This window comes from Pituophis catenifer, unplaced genomic scaffold (assembly GCF_029215685.1).
Source record: "Pituophis catenifer annectens isolate HBS135680 unplaced genomic scaffold, rPitCat1.0.hap2 SCAF_10, whole genome shotgun sequence".
NCBI classification, from domain to species: Eukaryota; Metazoa; Chordata; class Lepidosauria; order Squamata; family Colubridae; genus Pituophis; species Pituophis catenifer.
In genome coordinates this window covers 19,323,965-19,338,821 of record NW_027256890.1, presented here as the reverse complement: position 1 = coordinate 19,338,821, position 14,857 = coordinate 19,323,965, and the positions used below count along the sequence as shown (strand labels likewise).

Below are 14,857 nucleotides of genomic sequence, written 5' to 3'. Positions count from 1 at the left end.
CAACCTGTTTCCGGTCAGCTGACCCAGTCTCGTATATGGCCTGGAGGCGTGGCCATGGCCACGTGACCGGCGCGCGGGCGGCTCCGGCGGCGGCCATGTTGTGCGGCCCTGAGGGCTGCCAGGCCAGGAGCCTCGCCGGGCTATGGCCGGCTCCGCTTCCTCCGCAGCCGCCGCCGCCTCGTTGTCGTCTTCCTCCTCCTCTTCCCCCTCCTCCTCTTCCCCCTCCGCTTCTTCGCCGGTTCCGTCCAGCAACTGGCTTTCCGGGGTGAACGTGGTGCTGGTGATGGCCTACGGGAGCCTGGTGAGGCCAATCCGCGCCCCTCGGACGCCTTTCGCCTTCGCCCTTCCCTTAGTGGGGGTGGGAGGGGAGGCTGGGACTACAGAGCCCATCGTCGCCAGCCGCTGCTGCTGCTGCTTCGGAGATGGAAACCCAGCAGGGCGGGGAGAAGAAACTGGGAGTGGGGGGGGGAGGGGAAGGGGAGGTGCCTTGGACGATGGGTTTTGTAGTCCATGGGGAGGGAAGCTTTTGGCTTGGGTGATGGGAGTTGGAGTCTGCAGCTTTCGAAAGCAGAGAGACCTGAGATCCTCCATTTGATTTATTATTACTAATATTATCCATAATATATGCCTTATATATAATAATAATAATAATAATAATAATAATAATAATAATAAATATATGTATGTATGTAGGTCTTTGGTTATTTGGGTTTTCTCCCACGTCAAATTGGAAGCTTCTTGGCGACGTTTCGACGAAGTCTCATTCGGCATCTTCAGGCTGGTGTCTTCGGCTTCGTGCTTCTAGGAGCAATGTGTGATCGCAGCTGTTTCTTCCTTTTAACTGCCGGTGGGGTGTGAACTGATTGGATGGGAGCTTGGCTGTGTTCTGATTGGGTGGAGGTGTGTTCTGATTGGTTGGGGGCTTTGCTGTGGAAAAAAAAAACGAAGAAACAGCTGCAATCACACATTGCTCCTAGAAGCCCGAAGCTGAAAACACCAGCCTGAAGATGACGAATGAGACTTCATCGAAGACACTTTCAATTTTACGCGGGAGAAAACCCGTTTAACCAAAGACCTACATACAAACACCCGCGAAAACATATATATATATATATATATATATATATATATATATATATATATATATATATATATATACTTCTCAAGTTTTTGCATGTGTGAATATGTAAAAAGTTAAAATCTCGGGTGCTTTCCCACGTCATTAAAAGTCTGTTAATTGAAATACTTAAAATCCTGGCTAAAATCCCAGCTTAAAATCCTCCAAAATCCCAACAAAACACTTTGTAAGGCCTTTTGAGACTCTTTGTGTTTTCTTTTTGGCAACGTTTCGACAAGCTCTCTAACTTGTCATCATCGGGGCCCCTACTTTCAGTTTAGAAGCTGTGGGTATTTAGTTACTATTTGTAGTCTTTGTTATTACTCTCTTATTGCTACTATATTAGGAATACACTAGGTTAATTGCATGTGTCAAGATGTACATTAATGTTATTACATTACTTTTATAGTTTGTCACACACTCAGCTGGTTGTTTAGACTTGATTAGGCTTTTTGGAGTCCTTCCTATTATTATTACTACTACTATTACTACTATCACTATTATTATTATTATTATTATTATTATTATTATTATTATTAAGTAAACATGAAACTCAAGTCAACTGAACATTTAAAAATATATCACCAAGTACTAGATATCGACCAAGTATCTTCTTAAAATTATTTTTATTGTTGCTATTATTATTATTATTATTATTATTATTGATTTAATGTTCAATTCCATTCACAGTCTGGGACAGGAAATAACAGTTCAAGTCCTAACCAAGGACCTAAGAACTAAGTTCCAACTAAGGTGTTGTTGTTTTTTTTTTTTAATAAATAAATAAATAAAGTTTTAACTTTTTTAAAGTTAAATTTTTAAAAAGTTTAACTTAAGTTAAAAATTTAACTTTTTAAAAGTCAGGATATTCATGTCTAAAAAGTTCAAAATTTCCATCTATCTAGGCAGCCCCTTTGTGTATTGCTCCAAGGGCTCCTATTACCATTAGTAAAACCTCCACCACCGCTGAATTTCAATTTGCAGATTGCTGTTTTTACCCCATTTCTATTCTTTGCTGGCTTTTTTTAAAAAAAAAAATTTTAAATTTTTTTAATTTGATTTATATGCCGCCCTTCTCCGGAGACTCAGGGCGGCTTACAATACGTTAAGCAATAGCCTTCATCCTTTTTGTATATTTATACAAAGTCAGCTTATTGCCCCCACAAACTGGGTCCTCATTTCACCTACCTTAGAAAGGATGGAAGGCTGAGTCAACCTTGAGCCTTGGCGAGGTTCGAACTTACTTTAAATTGCAGACAGCTGTGTTAATAACAGGGTGCGTAGACCACTGTACTATCAAGGCTCTTATTTTCTCGGGGGTTCAAACTTTTCTCCGGGATTCAAACCTTCCAGGGTCATCCCTACACCCCTGCGAGGTAGGCTAGGCTGTCCCTCATAGCTGGGGAGGAAGGTCCCCTCCGCTTCTCCAGCCACCTTTCTTCATCAGGAGCCCCCCCCCCACACACACACACACCGAAGTTGTGGGCGCTTCATCGCCGGAGGCTTTCAAGAAGAGACTGGACTGCCCTTTTGTCAGAAATGGTGTAGGGTCTCCGGGTTGGACTAGATGACCTACAAGACCCCTTCCAACTCTTTTCAATCTGTATCCGTAAAGACCTTTCCTTTGCCCCCTCTCCAGGTTTTCGTCCTGCTCTTCATCTTCGTCAAGAGGCAGATCATGCGCTTCGCCATGAAGTCTCGCCGGGGGCCCCACGTGCCGGTGGGGCAACACGCCCCCAAGGTTGGTGAAGAAGCCCGAGGTCTTTTCCCGTCTGGATGGGGCGGACTTCGTGAATTCCCCTAGAGCCCTCTGATTTCAGCCTTAAAAAAACGAATCATAAAACCAGCGAAAAGCTTGGCGCACCTTTTACAGACAATTTAAATATTATCTAAGAAAACAAGGTACCGTAAGGATCGAAAATGGCTGCAGAGGCGAAGGGTCCTTGGTGGTCTCTGAGCTGGGTGATTTTTTTTGGCAGACGTCTCATGACCCAACTAGGTAACATTATCAATGCTGGAAGGGAGGGCAGTTTGCTCTCTGTTTAGTTTTAGCAACCTCCCTTCCCTTCCAGTCCTGATGATGTTACCTACTTGGGTCATGAGACGTCTGCCAAAAAAAACCACCCAGGTGAGAGCACCAAGGAGCCATCATTCCATCCCTGAGCGCCAAATATTCTCCTTTATCGGCGATTCCAGAGGGTGAGCGCGTTGTCCTAATCTGAGTGGCCTGCAACCTCCTGGAGCATTCTTCCTAATGATAATTTTGCAAATCTTGGCCGCTTCGTACCAGAGGCCCATAACGTTCGCGGTTCTCAAAGAGAGCCAGATCCATGAGAAATTGCTCCCCCAGCCAGGAGTAGTCTATCTTTAACCACCAGGTGGCAGGAGTTCGAATTGGAGATTTGCCACGCGGGAAGCTAATCCTTGTCTCCTCCTCCCCCCACCTCTCTCTTTCTCTCTCTCTCATTCTTTCTCTCACTCGCTTTCTCATTCTCTCTCTTTTTCATTCTTTCTCTCATTCTTTCTCATTCTCTCTTTCCCTCTCATTCTGTCTCCTTCCCTCCCTCTCTCTTTCTCATTCTTTTTCTCTCATTCTCTCTCTCATTCTTTCTCTCCCTCCCTCTCTCTGTTTCTCTCTTTCTCTCTCTCTCCCCATTCCTGCCTCTCTCTCTGTCTCTCTCTTTCTCATTCTTTCTCTCTCTCATTCTTTCTTTCATTCTTTCTCATTCTTTCTCATTCACTCTCTCTCGCTCTTTCTGTCTTTCATTCTTTCTCTCACTCTTTCTCTTCCTCATTCTCTCCCTCCCTCTCTCATTCTCTCTCTCATTCACTCTCTCTCGCTCTTTCTGTCTTTCATTCTTTCTCTCACTCTTTCTCTTCCTCTTTCTCTCCCTCCCTCTCGGTCTCTTTCTCTCTTGCTCGCGCTCTCTCATTCTCATTCTCTCTCTCTCGCTCTCTCTCTCTCTCTCCTTTCAATTTCTCTCTCTCCGTTCAGGGACTCAAGGAGGAGATTGACATCCGACTGTCCCGGGTTCAGGACATCAGATACGAGCCTCGGCTGTTGCTGTACAGTGACACTCGGATGCTACAACTCGACTCGCCTAGAAACCCATGTACTGGACCGCGGAATCTGCGGGTGGGTGGGTGGGTGGGGACGAAGGCAGAAGCCCCGGGAGACCTGGCCCCCAACTCACCTTCCTCTGTTTCTGTTTCAGTCCCTTACGACTACCTGTATCGGATGAAGGCTTTGGACGCTATCAGAGACACAGGTAAAAACGAGAAAGGCGTCCAGCAGAGCAACGAGTGGGGGGGGGCATATATGGGTGTGTGTGTGTGTGTTTTCTGAGGTTTTCGCGGGTGTTTGTATGTAGGTCTTTGGTTATTCGGGTTTTCTCCTGCGTAAAGTTGGAAGTGCCTTGGCGACGTTTCGACAAAGTCCCAAGTCCCCACCCAAACAGAACACACCCCCAGCCAATCGGAGCACAGCCAACCCCCCCAGCCAATCAGAGCACAGCCAAGCCCCCAACCAATCAGAACACACCTCCACCCAATCACAACACAGCCAAGCTCCCACCCAATCAGTTCACACCCCCACTGGCAGAAGAAACAGCTGCGATCACACATTGCTCCTAGAAGCCCGAAGCCGAAGACACCAGTCTGAAGATGACGAATGAGACTTCGTCGAAACGTCGCCAAGACACTTCCAATTTTACGCTGGAGAAAACCCGAATAACCAAATTTACATGTATGTATGTATGTATGTATGTATATTAACGCAGAAGGGGAAATTATGTATTTGAACCGTTGCAGAATTCCCAATCCGGGCCCCCGTGCAATTGTTGCCAAAAAAAAAAAAACCCACGGCGAACCCTGCCACGCGTGTCGCGTGACCGTGTCCCTTCTGCCCTTCCCTCCGCAGAGATCCCCTACTCCATGGAAGGCCGTTACCCCAAGTTGCTGATGGAGAAAAACTTCCAAGCTTACCTCATGGATCTCCGCAACTCCAGCAGCCCTTTGAAAGGGCTCCGCAAGACACTGATCGATGCCCTCCTGGACGGGTACGAGAACGCCCGCTACGGGACAGGGGTGAGTTTGTTTTTCCCCCCCACCCCCCACCCCTTGCCTTCCAGGGCTGAAATGTGGTTGTGTTGCCCCGTTTCAGCCAGCTTTAAAGATACAGGTGGGGGTTTTTTTTTCTGCCCACAGGCATTCAGCAAAGTGGAATTCCTCAGTTTCCAGGAGGCCTTGAATGAGCTGGCAACAATGTAAGTTGGCAGAGGGACTGCGGGCAAAGGAAGGGGCAGGATAACAAAAGAGTTGGAAGGAAGTTGAGGATGTATATGTATGGATGGATATTGCTCCTGGAAGCACGAAGCCGAGAACACCAGCCTGAAGATGACGAATGAGACTTCGTCGAAACGTTGCCAAGACACTAACCAAAGACCTACAGATATATATATATATATATATATATACACACACACACACACACACACACACACATCCTCAACTTCCTTATGAGTATTACCTATTTTTTGTTTCCGTTGTCTCTCCAGCTATACCATTTTTCCCAAACCGCGTAATATTCCGAATCCTCTTTTTCTTTTAATCCTAAAGTTAGTTGATTCATTTCGGCACATTCAAATATATATATATATTTTTTGGATAATCAATCCCTCTGGTGGTAAGTTACGTTCTTTCCAATATTGCGCGAACGCAATTCTTGCCGCTGTTAGTCTCCGTAGGATCTCCCTGATATTTAAATCTGGTTTTCATACCTGGGCATTTGGGTTTCTCTCTCTCTTCTCCGCCCTGAGTCTTCGGAGAGGGGCGGCATATAAATTGAATTAAATCGAAATTGATAATTGCCTAAACCTTCGCACCTTCTTCCCCCACACAGCATCAAAGCGCGGGGCGAGAGCAGCCAGCGGCAGCATCAGTCAGCGGCCAAGGACTTGACCCTCTCCTCTGACCCTTCCAGCCCCACCATTCAGGTCACCTACCTCCCTTCCAGCCAGAAGAGCAAGCGAGCCAAGCACTTCCTGGAACTCAAGAGTTTCAAAGACAACTACAACACGTTGGAAAGCACCCTGTGACATTCCCTTCTCCCCCCCCCCCTCCTTTTGCTCAGGAGGGGCACCTATTCCTTCCCACCCCAAATCTGGACCAAAAGAACTGGCCTTGCCTCTACTACTACCCCCCCCCCCCCGTGAAAATACCGCGGGGTGGAAGTAGGATGGAGAAGTCCTCCCTCCCTCCCTCCCTCCCTTCCTTCCTTCCTTTCTGCCTCCGAAACGTTTTGTAAATAAGCCTCTCTTTTCTCCCCCCCAACCCCCTTTATTCTTATTTTTTCTAATTATTTCCCCCCCCCCTCTTATTTATTGAAAAAGACTCGTTCTCCCAGCATGCCGAACAAACCAAGATCAGGCCAAGTTATACGAGACTCTTTTTTGCCCGCTCCGGGAAAATCTTTACATCGGAACTTTTCTCTTTCGACGCTGACGTTGGCCCGGAAAGTGGCTTCGCTTTCCGTGGCACGGCTAATGGACGTCGTAATGTCCACTTAATGCGAGAGAGGAAGATTCCACATGGCGTGGGACGCATCCGGCGAGGCCTTTCCACGGTTCCGGAGCAGGAGATCGTCCGAGAGAAAGAAAAAATTTTTGTGTCCTCTTTTTACACTTCAGGGAGCACTTTAAAGAGCCACCCGCCGAGGCCGAGTGGCACCGTGCCACGCGTCCTTCGGGGACGTGGCACCCTTTCAGACCTCGCTCCTAAAACGGGCTTGCTCAGCGTCCTCTCTGCGTTGGGCTGTTTGAAATAAAACGGGCAAGTTTGCCTCGCAAACACACACACACACTTCCTTTGTGTTTTGTTGTTGTTCAAACATGGTTAGAAAAGTCCCCTCCAGAATAAGGAAACCTGGTTTGGGTGGATAGGAAGTGGGGAAATAACCTGGTTTGTCAGCAATTCGCCCTCAAGGGGTTTTTTTCCATCCTGTAACCAGGGCTGGGCTGCTGGGGGTTCGTAGGGGTTCGGCAGAACCTCTAGCTAAGATTCTGTGCAGTTTGGAGAACCCCCAAATCCCACTCCTGGCTGGCCCCGCCCACCCTGCCCCTCCCCTCCCAGGAGTCCCCACACGGTCTGTTTTGGATGCAGGTAAGTGCAGAGTGTACGCGGAGGCTCCGGGAGGGCAAAAAATGGGCCTACCGGAAGTTCAGAAAGGCTGGAAATGGGCCTCCGGAGCCTGGGGAGGCCGTTCTCGCCCTCCAGGAGGTTCAAAAAAAGCCTCCGGAGCCCGGGGAGGGCAAAAATGCCCCCCCCCCCGTGGTGCAGCAGGCCAACTAGGCCACACCCACTCAGCAACTGGGCAGAGAACCCGTCGCTAAAATCTTTGAAGCCCACCCCCGCCTGTAGCGATGGATGAACGTGGTTTATTTGGGTGCCTCTCGGGAGCTGAATCCATCCTGGCCAGGAGGTGGCATCTCTCTCCAAGCGACGGGTGAATTTCGCCCTCGATTTTTAAGAGCGCAAAACTTTGGATTTCACGAGGGGCGAGAAACATCCTTGGAAGCAAATGGTTTCTTGCAGATGGGGCAAAATTGCAATCCTCCCCCCGTTTGAAAAATTGACCCTCGTTTATTAAAAAGTCGACAGCGACCAAACAGGTTTTCCAATCCCGAAATTCAGCCCTCGATTTGACTACGAATAAACTTTCAAAATCAAAAGTTTGCGATCCGCCTCCCGTTTTAAAATTAACCCTCGTTGCTAAAAAAAAAAAAAACAAAAAAAAACGGTTCGATGATGTCATATCGTCACCGCTAACCGGTTCGGCCGAACCGGGAGGAACCCACCACTGAAACCGACTTCTCAATTTACTATTTATCCTTTTCCTTCCTTCACCAATCCTCGGTTCGTTTCCTTCATTTAATTTACGTAAATTTACGTAAGCGACCGATTTTTTTTTTTTTTTTTTTTTTTTTTTTGCGTAGTTAAAATTGTCCCGTTTTTATTCTTTTAAGTAGAAATCTCGGCGTTTAAAAAAAACTCCCCCACAAATCGTTATCTCCAAATTAATCGGCTTACCAATTGGACCTCTCAACTCTCTCTCTCCGATGGTTGTATGGAAGCCAGCTGAGACCCTGCTGGAGGGCTCATCAAACAAGAATTGGGGGGGGGGGGGAGAGGACAGGGGGGGCTGTTCCATTTTGACGCCATCTTGTCACTAAGTGGAATCAGCCCTCCGTGTGATGTGTCCGGGGGGCATCCAAGCGCCAAGGTCAACGGCGAAGCTGGGAGGACCGCTGAAAGCTTCACGGGGTGGTTGGGAACCTCTCGAGATCAACCAGCCGACGAAGAGGCATGGTCTTCTTGGGGTCTCCCCTTGAAAAGGGGTCCAGGCTCTTCTTTAAAACCCCCAGCGATGAAGCACCCACAATTTCTGGTGGCAAGTTGTTCCACTGATTAATTGTCCTCCCTGTCAGGAAGTTTTTCCTCAATTCCAGGTTGCTTCTCTCCTTGGTGAGTTTCCATCCGTTGCTTCTCATCCTACCTTCAGGAGCTTTGGAGAATAAGCTGACAAACACCCCCCCCTCTTTTTTTGGGGCAGCCCCTCAAATATTGGAAGACTGCTATCGTGTCACCCCTTAGTCCTTCTTTTCATTAAAGTTAGACCTCCCCAATTCCTGCAACCGTTCTTCGTATATTTTATCCTCCAGTCCTCCAATCCTCTTCTTTGCTCTTCTCTGCACTCTTTTGAACATCTCAACTCAGGTTGTTTCCGGTTCCCTCCTGAATTTGGAAAGTTGACCCCCAACTGGAGCTGGTGGTGGTGGGGAAACTTGACGTGGTTTTTCCTGGCCAGAGCTGTCCTTTCCTTGCTCAAGGTCGATGGGACGTGCCCACGCAACCGTGTGCCCTCAACAAGTCCCGGGGCGACGATGACCATCGTCGGATGAAGGGAGAGATCAATAAACTAGCATTCTAGCTACACCAGGGATGGAACAAGGCTGGTGGGGTTGGGATTGGGGTGGGGTGGGGGATTGAGAAGAATTGGAGTTGCACTAATGTCTGAGGACACGTGACGATAATTAGCTGAGAGGAATCGAAGGTTGCACGGAAATATACCCATCAAAATTCAACAGGGTTCCTTTAGAAAGACGGGTGGCCATTTTTCCATCCTGATTTAGAGTCGAAATGCAGGTTTATTTCTCCCTCTCTGCAACGGTTTCCACGTCCCCCTGTCCAAAGCTAATTTTTTCCCCCCTCACAAATACTTCTCAACCATGATTTTCTCCAAACCATGAATGTTAGACCGGGTTAAACAAGATCAAACATCTTGTGGTAGGGGCAAAAGAATAATGGGCAAGAATTTTTATGTGGTTGGAGAAGATGATACAGCAGCGTATTGACTTAAAACCTGAGATATTCTTGTTGGGGATTTTACTAAGGAATTATTATAGTAAAGAAATTTCATACTTGATTATTCATGTAATAAATGTGGCTAGAATTGTATTTTGCACAGAATTGGAAAGGTGAAGAGATTCTTAAAAGAGGAAAATGGGTTTGAGGAAATATTGGAATGTGCAGAAATGAATAGGTTAACACTTGCAATTAAGGGAAAGGAAGAATCTGGTTATTATAATATATGGGATTTATTTTATCGATGGTTAGAAAATAAATATGAAAGCAACCTATAGTAAAGTTAAATAAGTTAAGAAGATGTTATGATAATAGATACGTTAAGTATTAATATTAAACGAAGAATAGATATAAATAAGGAAGATGGTGGTAAGCTTTAATTGTTATGACACACAAAAAAATGTACCCAGATGACACACTGTTTAATGAATGATAATAGAATAGAATAGAATAGAATAGAATAGAATAGAATAGAATAGAATAGAATAGAATAGAATAGAATAATGGAATGAAGGAATGGAATGGAATGGAATGGAATGGAATGGAATGGAATAGATAGAATAGAATAGAATAGAATAGAATAGAATAGAATAGAATAGAATAGAATAGAATAGAATAGTGGAATGGAATGGAATGGAATGGAATGGAATGGAATGGAATGGAATGGAATGGAATAAAGAGAAGAGAAGAGAATATAGAAAATAATAGAATAATAGAGAATAGAAGAGAATATAGAAGAGAAAAATAGAAGAGAAGAGGAATAGAATAGAATAGAATAGAATAGAATAGAATAGAATAGAATAGAATAGAATAGAATAGAATAGAATTTTTTATTGGCCAAGTGTGATTGGACACACAAGGAATTTGTCTTGGGTGCATACGCTCAGAGTATACATAAAAGATACGTTCATCAGGAATCATAAGGTACAACACTTAATGATAGTCATAGGGAACAAATAAGCAATCAGGAAACAATATCAATATCCTTACTTGTAAGGATACAAGTAACAAAATTACAGTCGTTCAATCAAAAGTGGAAGGAGATGGGTGGTGGGAACGATGAGTGAATCATTCCATAATGAAAGATGGAATGTTTTGTATTAAAAGAAAATAAAACATTTGGGGGGGGGGAAAGATCAAACATCTAGAGAAGATTGCAGGAGGATAACTCGATGAGTCTACGGTGGCTCCATAAGAGAAACTTTCCTCCGTGTTTGCTTCAGCCAGAAGGAACTCACCCACCGGTGCCCCTTTTTTTCCCCCCCAAAAAAAGGGAGAAAGTAAGATGGCCGGGCACCTGAATTCAAACCTCCATCTATCTCTCGTGTCTTCGAGTCAAAGTATGGTCGGCACAGAGAGAGAGAGAGAGAGATGTTGATGGGCTATTGATGAAACTTTGAGATGGGACCCAAAAAAAAAATAATCAATAGGGATGATTGATCTCCGGTGCGTAAGGGGTGGGCAGTGAAAAAGGGGGCACAGCCATTTGCGCCACTCGGGTGCCCGAGGGCAACAAGGCAGGGTTATAAAGGGAAGAGCCTGGCAAAGCAGCAGAGGGATGCCAGGAAGGGTTTACTGCGATGCAGGTAAGACGGAAAATTTAGCACAGGTATGGACAAAGGACCGTTTCTGCAGGTGGGAAAGCAGGCAGGGGGAGGAAAAAAAAGGATGAAGGAAAATCCCATTTCTTCCAAGGTTTCGGCATCTCCTGGCGCTGAATTTGAACTGGAGGATGAGTTTGGTCTGTACGATACCCACCAGCAGCAATTTTGGGCTGAGCGAAAACAACTTTTGCTCGCTTTATTTGCAGGGCGTTTGGGTTTTCTTGGAATATGTCAGGGGATTTTTTTTTTTCCCTGTTTCCTTGGCTTGGTCCAAAAATTAATTTAGGAGACGGCAGAGGCTGGGAGAGGCTTATAAATCTGCAGGTGGAGAGAGGTGCCCTCCTTCCCTCGATCGGTCTGGGTTGGATGTTTTAAAATAGACTGCGCTGGCATGCAGAGGTTCCGTTTTGAAAGTGCAATTAATGAGTTTTCACCCCTGAGTGTGGTAGTCACCTTTTTAAGGCTGTCTAAATTAACATATAAATCAAGTCGAGATCCTTCCTTCCTTATTCTTTTTTCCCTTTTTCCCTTTCTTCCTTCCTTCTTTCTTTCCTTCTTTCCTTCTTTCTTTCCTTCCTTATCCATCCATCTCTCCTTCCCTATCTTCCTCTTCCTTTCCTTCCTTCTTTCCCTATTTATCCATCCACTTCATTCTTTCCCTAACTCCTGTCTCCTTCCTTCCTTCCTTCCTTTCCTCTCTCCTTTCCTTCCCTATCTATCCATCAGTCTCCTTTCCTTCCTTCCCTGTCTATCCATCCATCTCTCTCCTTCCTTCCTTCCCTACTTTCCTCTTCCCTTCCTTCCTTCCCTATCTATACATCTATTTCCTTCCTTCCCTAACTCCTGTCTCCTTCTTTCCTTCTTTCCTTCCTTCCTTCCCAAACTATCCATCCATCTTCCTTCCTTCCTTCCTTCCTTCTTTCCTCCCTTCCTTCCTTCCCAATCTATCCATCCATCCATCTTCCTTCCTTCCTTCCTTCCTTCTTTCTTTCTTTCCTTCCTTCCTTCCCAATCTATCCATCCATCCATCTTCCTTCCTTCCCAATCAATCCATCCATCTTCCTTCCTTCCTTCTTTCTTTCCTTCCTTCCCAATCTATCCATCCATCCATCTTCCTTCATTCCTCCCTTCTTTCCTTCCTTCCCAATCAATCCATCCATCTTCCTTCCTTCTTTCTTTCTTTCCTTCCTTCCTTCCTTCCCAATCTATTCATCCATCCATCTTCCTTCCTTCCTTCCCAATCAATCCATCCATCTTCCTTCCTTCCTTCCTTCCTTCCTTCCTTCCTTCCTTCCTTCCTTCCTTCCTTCCTTCCTTCCCAATCTATCCATCCATCCATCTTCCTTCCTTCCTTCCTTCCTTCCTTCCTTCCTTCCTTCTTTCTTTCTTTCCTTCCTTCCTTCCCAATCTATCCATCCATCTCCCTTCCTTCCTTTATTTCCTTCCTACCTGTAGAAAGACTCAAAACCTGATGAGTCATAAATGAGAGGAATTTAATCTGGAGGCTAAAACCTATGAAGAACAGCTGCAGGAAGTGGGCATGTCTGGTTTGATGAAGAGAAGGACTAGGGGAGACATGAGAGCAGCGTTCCAGTATCTCAGGGGCTGCCCCAAAGAAGAGGGAGTCAAGCTCTTCTCCAAAGCCCCTGAAGGCAGGACAGAACAGAATAACTGAGTTGGAAGGGACCTCGTAGGTCATCTAGTCCAACCCCCTGCCCAAGCGGGAGACCCTTACGCCATTTCTGACATTTGGCAGTCCAGTCTCTTCTTGGAAGCCTCCAGGGATGAAGCTCCCACAACTTCTGAAGGACAAGAAGCGACGGATGGAAACTCATCAAGGAGAGAAGCAACTTAGAACGAAGGAGGAATTTCCTGACAGTGAGAACAATTAACCAGTGGAACGACTTGCCACCAGAAGTTGTGAATCCTCCAACGCTGGAAGTTTTTAAGAAGAGATTGGACAACAAATTTGTCTGAAGTGGTTTGTAGGGTTTCCTGCCTAAGCAGGGGGTTGGACTAGAAGACCTCCAAGGTCCCTTCCGACTCGGTTATTCTATAATCTACGCAGATAACGTTTGTGGGTGCATCTACCCCAAATTGCTGTCATCTTTCTCTCTCGCTCTCTCTCTTTTTTACAGGGCCTGGAAAATCTCTGCGGTTTTGGGCGTCCGGCTTCCCGCTTCCCAGCCTCTGTCTGATATGTTTGATATTAGGTTGTTCTACTATAAAATCCAACTAAATATCAAACATATTCTGATAGCGGCCAGGATCGTTCCACAGTCTTCCAGAGCATCCGCCGAAGAGACCTGGGTCTGTTCTGGGAGTTTTGAAGCCTCTTTCTGGGTCTGGACTGGATTTTTTCCGATCTGGGGTTGGGGGGGGAATTGAATCCCCACCAGAAGATGGGAGGCAGGAGGAGGGGAATTAGGCCTGAAAGGTGGCTCAGTGGCTAAGACACTGAGCTTGTCGATCAGAAAGGTCGGCAGTTTGGCGGTTCGAATCCCTAGTACAGGTCTCCTAGGGGGTTAGACTAGAAGACCTCCAAGGTCTCTTCCGACTCTGTTATTCTGTTAAAGGGGCTGTGATGGTTTGGGAGGGCTTTTAACATTTTTATTTTTATTATTTTATTTTATTTTATTATTCATTTCATTTCTTTAATTTAGCTGCCCTGAGTCTTTGGAGTCTTCGGAGACGGGCGGCATATAAATTGAATATATTAAATTAAGTTAAATTAAATTAAATTAAATTAAATTAAATTAAATTAAATTAAATTAAATTAAATTAAATTAAATTAAATTTCACTTCATTTCATTTCATTTCAATTTATTTTATTTTATTTTATTTTATTTTATTTTATTTTATTTTATTTTATTTTATTTTATTTTATTTGCCGCCCCTCTCATTTCAAAGCGACTCTGGATGGCTTTGCAACACTTTTATTTTTATTTTATTTGGTTCCTAAACGCCATCATTAAAAAAAAAAAAAAACAGCTTTCCTGGCACCCCTGCAAGGTTCAATTTTTCTAACCGAGCCTACCCCGCAGGGCTGCTGGCAAGCACCAGCCGGAGATCCCAGCTCTGTTTGCAGACAAAAAAAAAAAAAAAAAAGCAAATTTCTGCAGCGGAACAGTCGCTAAACGAATAGCTGTAAGTGGAAGATCTATAGAAGGACGAAAATATATGCAATTTCTTGTCTTCGCCTGCCATTCCCATAATGGCCACAAGAGGGCATGCCAATGCTCCCATACAGTTTCTCTCAAGCTTGGAAAGCCACGATTTCTATTCGATTTTAGGGGGTTTGCACCCCCTTTTTGCCTCTAATAAGGATAGGGGGGCGTGTGAGATGCACCCGGGTGTATCCCCTGATTATTTTCATTTAGGCTAATTTTTGCAATTTCTTGTCTCCACCTGCCCTATTCAAAGTGGCCACTAGAGGGCAGGCTATTATTATCCTATTTTGCAAGCCCCAAGAGCTGAGGATGGGAGGTGGGGGTGGGGGGGGGTTAGGGGTCCTAATTTATTATTATTTTTTTATTATTATTCAAACTTCTATACCGCCCTTCTCCTTTCGGACTCAGGGCAGTGAACAGCCAAAATAAAAACATTTATACATAAAGTTACAGTTAAAAATAGATTTAAAATAATTAAATAAATTTGAGCTTTCTTGGGGGGGAAAAAATTAAAACAGCTTTTGGATTCTTCGATGAAAGAAATA

General features: G+C 45.1%; 1 protein-coding gene across 1 annotated transcript; it reads left to right on the top strand.

The window, feature by feature from the left end:
• Positions 1-89: 89 nt before the first annotated feature.
• Positions 90-6,313, top strand: CUNH1orf43 (chromosome unknown C1orf43 homolog). Its single transcript, XM_070951455.1, has 7 exons — positions 90-301; positions 2,757-2,858; positions 4,113-4,230; positions 4,333-4,386; positions 5,037-5,203; positions 5,324-5,382; positions 6,018-6,313. Exons 1-7 carry the CDS (start codon positions 143-145, stop codon positions 6,211-6,213), a joined length of 855 nt encoding a protein of 284 aa, XP_070807556.1. The 5' UTR covers positions 90-142; the 3' UTR covers positions 6,214-6,313.
• Positions 6,314-14,857: the final 8,544 nt, after the last annotated feature.

Coding starts and splice junctions, on each gene's coding strand:
- CUNH1orf43 (XM_070951455.1), top strand. CDS start 143: ATGGCCGGCTCCGCTTCCTCCGCAGCCGCCGCCGCCTCGTTGTCGTCT. Junction 2,859..4,112: donor TGGGGCAACACGCCCCCAAG/GTTGGTGAAGAA, acceptor CTCTCCGTTCAG/GGACTCAAGGAGGAGATTGA. Junction 4,387..5,036: donor GGACGCTATCAGAGACACAG/GTAAAAACGAGA, acceptor TTCCCTCCGCAG/AGATCCCCTACTCCATGGAA.